General features: G+C 41.7%; 1 protein-coding gene across 1 annotated transcript in view; it reads right to left on the reverse strand.

Annotated features, from left to right (window-relative positions):
* RBFOX2 (RNA binding fox-1 homolog 2) overlaps positions 1 to 12592 on the reverse strand; it is a gene marked incomplete at both ends in the record, with an annotated part of 157413 nt that overhangs the window by 23342 nt on the left and 121479 nt on the right. The window contains one exon of the mRNA XM_079546770.1: positions 7611 to 7664. Within this exon, the coding sequence (XP_079402896.1) occupies positions 7611 to 7664 (54 nt within the window). The remainder of the gene's footprint in view (positions 1 to 7610; positions 7665 to 12592) is intronic.

A 12592-nucleotide genomic window follows, 5' to 3' on the forward strand; every position in this document is an offset into this window, starting at 1 on the left:
CCATTGCAGAGAGCAGGGCCAAGCTGAAAACTTGCCTGCGTTTTGCTTTCAGGGTACCTGAAGAACAGGAGGAGAAATGACTTCTATGGCTTATTATAAAGCAAATCCCAGTTTAATGCAAAAGCAGGAAGACCAAAGTCTGCATCCAACGCAATGGAAACTCCTGATAGTAAGCAGAGCAGTGGCTAAGCTGATCAATTGCAAGCTATGCCTTGTCAGGGAAATGGCACGCTAGCCTGGCAGCCTCTCCATGAAGTTCAGGGTCGGGATACGTGGATACTCAAAAAATACCATCTTGACTTCTAGGTACTGTTAGCAACAAGACACAAGCAAGCCATCACTCTGAGTGGTTTTTAAAGAGCTGCACCACACTAGTCTTAAGAAGCCACCTTGCATATGCTGGCCTTTATCATCCACAGCTAGGCTTCCAGCACAAAACTGTTACGTGTTTGTAAAATGTAAAATGGGATGTAGCCTTTCTTTTTTTCTTTTTCCTCTCTCAGGAACAGCAGTAATAAAAACAAACAAACAAAAAAACCCAAACTTGGATATCCCAATAACGTCACACTGAAACCAATAAGAGCTCTCCCTTTTGGGTGCCAAGTCTCTAATCTAAAACTTCGGATAATTTCTTTTCTCCACTTGAAGGAAATAAATGGCTATACAATAACAAACTGTTGCTTTTTTCAGAACAACGAATGCTTTCAGTTGCAATGAATTAAAATCAGAGCTACAAGAGATCAGGGCCAATAAATCAGTCCAACCACACGCAACTCTGTAAGAGGTTGCAGGGAACTGGGGGGTGGTATAATAACAAAGCTGATTATGAAGGGACAGTGTATTGTATCTGCTTCAAAGAACCCTTACAGAGAAAGGGGAGACTGAGAAATAGAGTAACGCGTTTCCCTCTGTTCGATATAATGGGGAAAAAAGCACCTTTAAAAAGGTCTGAGGAGGAGGGGAGGAAAAGACTGCGACAGCAATCTCTATTTCCCTCTTCTCTTTTGACATGAAAATTTTTGTTTGTTCTAGAAAATCCTGCAGAGCCTGAGCACGATTTATGTCTTCTGTGATTCTGTGAACTGAAAGCTGGAGAACAGAGGGAAGGTAATTTTTTAGACATTAGCCTGTGCAGACTAGAACCAAATTAAGACCATTTAAATTCACATTTATTCTCAATTAATGAAGTCTGTAAGGGACTTCAAAACATTACCATCAAATACATTTAAAGTGACTTGGAATTTTCAGTATTTTTAGTAAGTTAAATCAAGGTAGGGTGCAATCCACATGCAGACTAGATAGGAATAATTAACAACGTGAATTAAAACAGAGTTGATTTGATTCTGAACAACATACCTAATTAACTAGATTTTTTATTATTCACAGATCAATCTTTAGCTTATGCAACTCTTTGTTGAAAACCATTTAACATCAATGCTGAATTAACACTTTACATAGTCGACTATGATAGAGTCAATATTTGTGCCCGTTTGGTTAGTCTTCTTAATGCAACTCTTAAGACATTCAAATTTTCATCAGGAAAAATAAGTGAGCCATGCTTGACATTTCTATTATTTCCAGGTTTGAAAATCAGCAGTTAAATACACATTTTTGATGCGGGGAAGAAAAATTATACATGTATTTTAAATTCCTTCTTACAGATGACCTGCAAAGAATAGGGATTAATTTGTACCTAGAAACATATACAACAAAGCATTCTCCGTTTTCCCTCCCAAGGTTGTCTGAACCACAAAGAAAAAAACAAGAACAGGAGGCAGATGACCAATGTCTGCTAGCTCAGACCTATAGCAGGTACTGGTTTGCCCCACGGTACTATGCATGCAGCCAGAGGAAGGGAAGATGCAATCCTGGGTTAAAAAAAAAAAAAAAGATGACTTAACGTATCTAGATAGAATTTATACAAATACCTTGAGTTTAATAAAGCTGTTAGAATAATAAGGTTGATTTTTTCAACATTTCCCCTCCACCAACAAATGCCGGGAACTTTTCCCAAGCAGAAAATAAACGTAAGCCTCAATGCACCCAGCGGGCACTGAATAACCCCAGCAAACATTTTCAGAACTTCTGAGCAATTTGCAGGACCAGCCTAAGCCCCCTTTTACCCAAAGGTTTATTCAAAGGGCCTGAAGAGACCGAGTAACTGTCACCCTTTTAGTCTGGCCTCAGACTCTGCAATAAATAACAAGCAACATGATGAGCAGTGTCAAAAATAAATAAATAAATAAATGTATAGAGAGAGTATTTGAACGTTTCCATCTCTGAAGAATGAGAAAGAAAATTTACCATGTAACCGTAAAGGGAGAAATCAAAAGCAGACGGTTCTCCTGGGTGTGGCCAGAACACAGAAATTAAACAAAAAAACAACAAAAAAAAGAAAAAAACAAAAAATAAAACAAAAAAAAAAATAAAATAAAAACAAAGGAAACTAAACAGAGCCCCTTGAAATCCATGCATTGTTAACCCTTCATTTGTCATGGAGTTTAGACAGTCACCTCAGCAGCAGAGTCTTTGCCTTGTACCCCCACAGAGCACGCAGCCAGCAATGGGCTTTGCCTTCCTCTACTGCTGTGCTTGTTTTTGAACAGATTATATATTCCCCCTTCCCCTTCCCCACATATGTAAACCAACTTTTGGGAGCCTGAAGAAATGGCCAAGGGACATAAGTTTAGGCTACCTGTTTCCGAGGCATTTGAGAGCGGAGGAGGGTTTCAGTGTAATCCACCTGAGATGAGCAGGACTGGGATGCACCAACAGGAGCACAGCCCACAATTCAGAAGCACACCTTACCTGAGTTACATGCACACACTTCAAACTGGTGAGAGAACCAGTGTAAACCAAAGCTGCCATCACTTCAGCAGCCCTTCCAGTTCCCCATACGACTCCTGAGCGTGTCATGAAATTAAAGGCCCTGACCATCGACTTGGACTACCTAGTGAACCAGATGCAGGAATGTATCTAGCTAAAAACAAGAGAAATGAGAGCTTATCTTCTGCTGGCTTAATATCAAACTCTCCCTCTCTCAGATCATTTTTTTATTATGGTTTTTAAATCCACTCCCCCACATCTTGGCTAATTTAGCAACTCCCTGCCCAATGAAATGAGCACCACCACGAAGGTGCTCTGTCCCATAGGGGCTTTGTGATATCAGGCCATCAACTTCAACCTTAATTACTCAAATTGAAGTAAACCAGTTTACAGGGTGTGGACCAATTTTAATTCACTTGTTTATGATCAAGGAGTTGAAGGTAGCCATGGCATTACACTGTAATTGAGCAAACTGAGACTAAGGGACAAAGGTCACATCTCTCTTCAAGCCACCAGTATTATAAATTTGTTGACCTAAGAAAGTGACACTGGCTGGCACCTTGTATTTAAACCTCTGTGTTAGTAACATCTGAATTTCTAGCTCAGCTGATGACATCTGAACAAAAATTATAAAAATAGTATTAGAATGAAAACTGTTACCTCTGTAACAAGAGAGTGTATCTATTTCCTTGGGCGTGAACTAGGTCCAGAATTGCAGCAGCTAACTCAAACTATCTACTCCACTCGAAGAAATAAACATGCATGCAAGCATACAATCTTTTAGGCAGAGTTATTAGAACCTAAATATCCTTATCTTAGCCTGCAGTTAACAGCAAGCAAGATTTATGTGTTTCCATACAGCTTTCTATACGATTTTCTAGTTAGTACAGATGTATTTAAGGATTTTCACCCACTAAACACATGCATTCCCCTTGTGAAGACCAGATGTAAGCAACTATACACACAATTATTGAAAAAGATACTGCACTTTGACACTTGACTCCTAAACAAGAATTCAGAGACCACTCTCCTTTTTTATCGACTTGGGCTTTCTAACTGGAAGGTAACCCTGAAATCTAGGCTTTCAGTCTGCACTAACACGACTCTTACCACACAGAAACCCAAAACATGCCCCTTCTTCAGCCAAGGTTTTGTTGTGTGCTTATGTGCTCTTGGTATCTGAATGCCATTGAGGCCACATCTCAGAATGCCACCCAGCAGACAGCATGGAGCAGAGAGCTGGGATTCCCCTCCCCTGCAGCTTTATGGATGTCATGGGCTTCTCATTTCAAGTGCTACTAGGGCAGAATGCATTAATTCTGCAAATATGTCCATTTGTTCAGTTCAGCACAGCAGTGCCAAAATATGCATCTACAGCGCAGCTCCACAACCAGAGGTGTGGGAATCCCATCTCTCAGCTTCCTCTGGAGGTGTTTTACTCATGGTTCAGTGAAGCGCATGGCGAATTGCAACCATGAGCAGAATGCTATTTCTAGGCATTTATTTATATGGGTCAGAACTAGAATTGTAAAGGCACACAGTACAACTGGAGCAAACCGATAGCTTCCCGAAAGCAAGCAAAAAGTAATAAATAAATTGAGGGAAGACTAATGTCATTCTGTCATACAATCTAAAGAAAGAACTAAATGAAATTCAACAGATGTTTCGAGTTTGTATCTTGTTTCCAATGTAGCTAAACAGCATTGGTGTGAAGTCTACCCACATAATCCTACTAAATAGATTGAATCCAGGCAGAAATCGAGTTAGGGAACAATCATTCACATTGCTTTCAGAGAAGAATCAGCAAAACTAATTATTAGCTGCCTCCTAGACTGCCGTGATACGGAAAGACAACAAATAACACTTCCTAAGCCAAGCACAAGAACCTGAGGCATGAGGTGGCTGTGACGTGCACGCACTGCTCTTACAAACTTCTGAAATGCAGAGACCCCGAACACACAGTCTGTCTGGTATGGTTCCCTCAGGCACACCACTACGGCTGTGGAAGAACACTGCCTGGTCATCTCAGATGGATTCAAAAGGCAGATTACCAACTGCAGCTCTCCTCCATGCGGGCCCTCCTGCCCGCCATCACTGGAACAGGCCCTGGGACAAAGAGCTGCTCAGGGCCATCGTAGCCTGGGTGGGCAGTTTGGGATTCACTTGTACCTTTTAAATGTTGACAAAAGATACACACAAAACTCTACACCCTTAGGAACCCAGGGAAGGGGAGGGAGCATTGAGAACACAGCACAAGGCAGGCAGCAGGAGCATCTGCTTTCGGATTCCCAAAAGAGAGGAGGAGGAGAAGAAGAGAGAGGTTTCATATCATTAGATTAGAATGGAAACCACAGGGCAGGAAAATGCATTCAGATTTTTTTTTTCCTAAGGTGGAGGAAGAACCCAAGAGTGAGTGAGCGGCCTCCAGAAAGATCCGTTTCCTTTGCTTCACCATCAGATCACCAGACTGTTGCTTTTCCATTATTATGTGAATACCAGGTGCTTCGTGCAGCTACACCCCACTCAAACACTGGGGCCTCCCATTTTCATGCTAAGCAGGAATAATCTCACATTCTTTTAAAACACCGATTATTTTAGCTTGAGAAGGATGCAGGGGTACCACAAAATTATTTGTTGAGTGTTTTCTCATTCTGTTCAGATTCTGCCCCATCCCTCACATTAGCTATCAGCTCTGCAACTGCTTTTTGCTGTAAGATGACCAAAAAAAGCAGTAGAAAACTGCATGGTCATGGACTGGAAGAACATCTCTTTGGATCGCTTTATTTTTTTGTATGTTTATTAAGGGTTTGGAATAAAATTGGTCAAGGAACTCTTCAGCAACTATTTTTGTTTTAACTGAAAACCAGAAGCCTTGATCTTTAACAACTGCAGAAGAAAATATCTTTCATAATGATAAATCAGGTCTTCACAGAAAGTCTCCAATGTTAGTGTTGCCTAGAAGGAAAAGGGCAGCGGTGGGTGTCTATATAGGGCTGTATGGATGGCAAAGCAAGAGTGAAGTTCACGTGCAGAGAAGAAAACATTGTGCTGGAAAGCACAGGTAGACGAAGATGAGGGATAGAGCTCAGCACTTTGTCAGGCCAGTTATTTTTGTTCTTTCTTTTGCACTTACGTCCAAAAAAAAATAGGGATTTTGATAGAGGCCAGAGGCTATTCCCAAAGCCAAACAGAAATGACCAAAATTGAGACTAACTCGCAGACAGCTCTGGCCTATAAATATCAGAAGAACAGCAGAGAGCAGAATAAATATTTACAAACTCAGCATAGCTGATTGTTTTGGTAAAGCGTATAGATTTTTATCCCCAAAGGGATAAAGCTCTCTAACTAAGCCATAAAGGCATTTACTCTTGCAGACTGCTTTATTAAAACAACAAAAAGAAATAAGAAATACCATGTTTGGTGGTGGGGTTTTAAGCACAAACTAAGCATGGAAAGGGAAAGAGCCGAATCTCATTTACTTTGTAGGCAGATCAACTGCTTTCTGGTTTCCAGGTATCACAGAGACTGAAGAATTTCACAATGCATCTTGGGGAACACGGGTTGAATTTGCAGAGGGCTCTGAACATGAACAGACCCCAGAAGATACGTTAAAGCAAAGAGGCCACGTTAAGATAGTGAACCTCAAATCCAGGAGACAGACACACAAGCTCTAAACTGAAACTGCTTAGCTGAATTGCAACTTCAAAATCTCTTGTGTGCATGCACACATGTGCACACACGTGTACGTGGGGAGTAGGGAAGTTTTGTTTTAATTGAAAATGGGAATCTTAGCATTGATTAAGTCAAGCAGAGTATAGACATGCACTGTGCAAGCTTCCCCCATAGAGCTTTGGCAATGCACCTTGCTCCTGACCTGCAAAATTCCCTGCTATTCCAGTGCTGAACCTCCTGGGCAGAGAGAGAATCACATCAATTTGTCATTGTGGTGACACTGGTTACATGATGAGAACCAACTGCCAATTAGGACAAAGATCACTGAATCTCTCTGCAACTGACCTGAGCAACATCTGAAATTTCATTTTGAAAGAAATAAATTACTACTGGCTCTCAACAAAACCTCCCTCTTAATACATTTTAAGAATGAAGACAGGTGTTCAAGTGCAAATTCAATAGGGAGAGTTCCACAGGGGCAGGACAAGGGGAATTGGGATGCTTTTATTAAGTATCAAATATCTCAAATGTGAAAGGTCAGCTTCTCAGAAATATGAGCAAGTCTACAAAAGAGAATAAGCAAGATCCTTCCACGTGTTAGATATTACACTTATTCTAGGGGAATATTTTAATGCAATGAAGATGTGGTTTCAGGTGGGGGGAGGGGGGGGCAGGGTGGTCAGCCTTTGTTTCTTTATTATTATTATTTTATAAATACATATATATATATATATTTTTTTTTTTCTTTACCAGCTCCCTTCATGTGACACTGATTTAATTTACTCTGCCTTCCCCACAGGGCACCCATTGCCAGGGCAATGAGAAGGGGTTGTTATGAAGGCTCAAGTGACTCCCTGTTTGTTCGAAAGATTGGGAACCTGATCCCTTATTACAGATGGGAGCATCCAGGAGCATTCATACATGCTGCCCAGAAATGACCATGCTCAGAGTCTGGAGTCAGAGGGAACAGGAGACAGTCCCCAGGATAGCTTTTCCCTTCCCCCATCACACTAATTCCTGGTGATCCCTACACAGTATATTCTCTAGGCAACGAACTGCCTTTTACTCTGTGCAATCAAAACGTGAGAAGCGAGTACAGAAACAGGACTTACCTTGGAGCCGCGCTCATTAAAGATTATCTCTACATCAAGGATTTTGCCAAATTGCTGCAAAGAGACAAGGGGAAAAGAAAGATTTATTTTTGTCAATCCATTTCAGGTAATTTTTTGGGGATGGCTAAACATAAGAAGGGAGGTGAGAATATTTCCATTCCTAGCATATACACATATACAAATTGCAGTGATGTGACTCAATTCTTCCAGCTTGTGACATGCAGATCCTCTTGGCCACAGACACAAGTTTTTTTCCTCACAAAAGCCTGAAGAAAGATCTCCAGAAGAGTTTTAGGGATTCCAGCTGGTCCCTGCACAGACCAAAACTGAGGAAAAAAAGAACTACAAGTTAAAAAGGCTTCCGCACTGTGAAACCATATACAGATCACATCCTTTAGCTGGGAACACATTTTAGTGCTGCTATTGAACTGGTCACATTCAAACCAGTTATCTGTTTGTAAGGCATTACTACTTCAACAGAGCCCCACAATACTCCACTAGAAATGCTGTATTTCCAAAAGTTTGTTCTCCAGAAAGACAGGCCCAAGATCTCATTCTCAGGAACACACATATGGAAGAGTCATAATTGGTTTGAAAGCAATGTATGTCTCTAGAATTTAAGCATTTTTCCTACCCTGTTCTTTACAAAAGATTTCAACATCACAGTTTTCCATCTCATCACCTGCAGAAGTTTTAAAGGGTGTAGGAAATGAAAGAACAGACAACAAAAGAAGAAAGGATGGTTCTACAGTTAGGAAAGATGATGAGCACCACCTCTAGGGACCAGCATCCTTCTGTTTTCTCACCACGCAAAGTGATATTTGTCTTTTTTTTTTTTTTTTTTAATCAACATTTCCATATCGAGTCAAGTGGGTATAATGCTTATTTTCTGAGTGCCCTGCTTGAAAGATTTGTGTCCAGATTTGCAGACGTGGAACATTTGCAACAGTAAGCCATGATGACTAAAGAGAAGCTTTGGATATGTAAAGCAGTAAAAAGCTATTAAGTCCTTTCAATCGTCTTTATGCAAATGAAACTCTTCCAACAATTTTAGCTATAGTTTATGTCTGCTTCCATCTTCCATTCTTAAAAGGAGATAGTTGTATTCTTTTTACAAATGCTGGATCACAGATGTTGTTTTTACTGTTCTATTGTGTAAGGACAATACTTGATCTTCTATTCATCTCCAGAACAATTGAATGCATAATATCTTACGTTACACAAAGTTTGATAATGTTAACGTAAACGTGAGCAGCGACTGCATCTTCCTTTAAGCCTCAACATCTCAACAGCTAGGCTTGATCCATGCTGGATCCTCTTTTGACCACTGCTGTGCCAATCACAGCTAAAATACATTTTCTATTTCTATCCCATGCTTGGTGTGTGGCTTGTCTATAAAGGAGATTAGCCATTGATTGCTTTTTGTTGTCTTTGTTACTTGGGCACTGCCATGAAAGAAATCAGTCACGACTGCTTTCCTGATAAACTACAAGTGTTTCAGAGCAGTTACAAGACAGGCTGAACCAATCTGACAGCTTACAGCTGCCAAAGGGCTGCTCCCATTCCTTCATCCTTCCTGCCTTCCTCTTTCCACCTTCCTGCCCGGCTCACCAGCTTCCAAGAGCTGGCCCTAGTTCTCATTTTCACTCGTGTATCAACTGATACAGCCCACCAATTCCACGAAGAGTAGCCCAACAAATGGAATGAGTAACACATTTTTTGATGGTTTACTGGTCAGAACTGGTTCAAAGGGTCATGGAGTGTAAAGGCTTTGAGAAACAACAGAGGACGGAAAGCTGAAAATGCTCAGCCCAAGAGTGGAATCCGTCCCTGCCACATCAGCTCAGCTGTCTAGCCTTGCCACACATGCTGAAACAGCCGGGCTCTTGATAAACACAATGCCAAATTATTTTCAGAAACTTCAGAGCCATCAAAAATCACTGGTTTCTTCTTCATTAGAGTTGTCTTAAAAGAGAACAAACTGTGCAGCTTCTGGTGCACAATTATGCTTTGCCATCTTCCCCTTTCTCCACACCCAGCTGGGCCTGGATACTTGGGTATTGCTGCCAGAGCTGCTTGCCAGCCCCAATCGGCCAAACTCACTGCTCAGAGTTTCCACACCAACAGGAAACCTTGTCTTGTGCATTTAATTCCTAAGGGCTGGCAAAAAGCTGGAGGTAACGCTGAATGTAAGTGAAGCCTACAGCGGGCTGTGGCCACCTCACCGCTTTACCACGTAAGTTGTGTTTGATGAAGCAAGAGGGAAGAAACTAGGACATCAGCAGCTAACTGCTGAGGCCTGCTGGAGAGGTTTTGTGCTCTGTGAGATTCCTTGGAAGAAAGCAGTGAGGCCATGAGGCAGCAGGACGTGTGCTGGGCTATCCAAGACTCTGCTGCAGCTGTTGCCACAGCTGCTCTGGCAGCTCTTGTCCTTACTGCTGCAAACGGTTACAGCAGGTCCAGGACTGGAGGCTTTCATTTTTTGGTTGTGTGCCAGAATTTTCCTGGAGAATGAAAGCAGGAAAAAAGAACTAGTTCATTTTAACAGTTTATATCTCCTTCAAAGCTGAATCTAATTTAGTGGAACATAAAAAGGCACTTTGTTCTCTGATGGTGCTTCCCCTACCAATGTCAACAACCTACTGCAAACAATGGAAGTTTTAAGAGCTCCTTGCAAAAGGTTACAAATTCTGTACAGATAAGCCAGACCATCTAAAAACAACGATCACACCAAATGCCCCCCTATTAATTTTTTAAAATCATGCATACAGGCATGTTTGTGTTTTACAGCAGACAGTGGCTTTAGCCAAACAAAACAAGACCCGTGCTTATGTCATCCATGATGGGGACTAACCCTCTAATCTCTGACCTTGAAGGCATGAATCACTGCGCTCACAGACTTGATTCTTTCGCTCAATTATTACCATGAATGTCTATTTACAACCCAGCAGAACAGCAGTGGAAACAAAATTCTGAGCCTCTAAAGAAAGCATAATAGAACTACACATCTCAAACATCATTCTTCATCATGACTTCAACAGCTTATTATGTGACTGAGAGACCAGCACATCACCCTGCTACACATCAGGTCACAAGAAGCCTTCTCCATGAACTGGCTGTGTGTGAGATATATAAGCACATATCTCAACCATATGTCAGGTATGTATATATGTACACACACGCTTTCAATCACGCTATGGCATACGACTCCAGAATCTTGTTGTGTCTTAGTCCTCCACACCCTGAAGTGATCTTGCACATGTGTTCAGTTGTTTTTCAGGAAAGCAGATGAATTAGAATAATCTTTTCTACAGTGGCAAGGGCTGTTGGAGATTACAGTTTTAAGGGGTATTAACAGACAACAGCTATGAACAGAAACCAATTTTCTTGCTTGAAGTTGATGCACCTCATAAAGCAAGGGCATTGTGAAAGGAGGAGCATGCATGCTGTGTGCTTCTTTCTACCCAGATGACATGAAGGCAGCAGATTTTTCCAGCAGAGGCCATAACTACATTACATATAATAAATTTGAGAGATCTGGCACCAGAGAGCTTTTGCCTTCCAAGGCACTGACAGTTTGGTAGGGCCCCTCCTGCGGGCTCTGTTCCAGCTGGCCCTACCTCCTCTGCCTGTCTAGAGCTTTCAGAAACCAGCTCCAAAATGTGCCAGACAAATAACTTAACCCTATAGAAGCCAGCAAGAGGGATTATAAGGTGAATTCTCTGTAAGTTATGGAACAATCAAAAGGTAACATAAGCCACTATGTGACAACCTCCAACTGCTACAACAGATTCTTCTATGCCCAAGCAGCTATGTAATTCACTGAGAGATGAGTACAGTAAAGTACCTAAACCCAGAAGATACCCAACAGTCCATTTTCAGTGAAGGTCTAAACTTCACTAGAAGTTCAACATCACCAAGAAACCAATTACTTATGTAGGAAATAATTTCAGGTCCTCAAGCCCGAGGTGCACAAGCAAGAGCCCTTTGTATGCGGGAGGGGTCCCTGCTGCAGTGAGTGCCCTTGCCTCAGCTCCTCACTTGATGGGATGTCTTTCAGCTGAGAACATCTCTGTCTGGAACTGCACCCACAGAAGCAGCAGAGACCCGAAGATGGGTTTGAGAGGACTCGTCAAGATCCTTATTTGACAGTCCAATAGTCCATGACAGCTGCTGTGGCACATGTATTTCTGTAGAGGAGCACTGTGGTCCCTCGTGTGGCCATTCAGACAGAGCATGATGCTCAAGCAGTGCTGAGCGCACCACCATTCAGTCACAGAAGGTGACTCCAGGAACTGCACTGGTGAAACATCAGGATAAACAGCCTTTCTAACACTACTCAGATTAATCAGCAGAAGCAAAGGCCTGCTGCTGTCTTACTGCAGGAAGACCTAGGGACAAGAGTTGTCATAAAGAGGTTTCTTCATGTCAGAACTCCTGTTCTGCAGTGCTGTCACACAGGACTCAATTACATGTAATTAGGAGTCAGTACTAGACAGAGACTAAAGAAGCTGAAATCCATCTCAACACCCGAAAGACAGATTTTCTCCTTCAAATGTTCAATTTAACCAAAAAGCAGCAACCCTTTCCAGATCTTTTCTATTATTCTTGCTCCATCGTACTATTTGCCTACCTTAATACCTAGTGAGTAGTTTTCTGACATTGTCAATAGTTGTGTACCATGAATTACTTGTGGATTCAAATCCATTTACTGGCAGAAAGACTCACTGTCAACTTTTCAGCTTGAAAGCGTAGGCTCATAGAGGTGTTTTGCACTCTTGACACCAGAAGAAGGTTAGATGAGAAATTATACCCATTGATACATTTTAGGAAATGCAGAGGGCCAAGAAGCCGAGACTTTCAGGTTGCAAAACCTTCCAAGAATATCCATTACAGAGCTCTCAGAGTTGAGTTTTTTGGATTACATAAAGCTCCCTTTGTCACCTGTGCTGAGCTGATGAGGTTTCCCCAACAGAAGCAAT

Source organism: Tetrao urogallus (genome assembly GCF_951394365.1).
Source record: "Tetrao urogallus genome assembly, chromosome: 1".
NCBI classification, from domain to species: Eukaryota; Metazoa; Chordata; class Aves; order Galliformes; family Phasianidae; genus Tetrao; species Tetrao urogallus.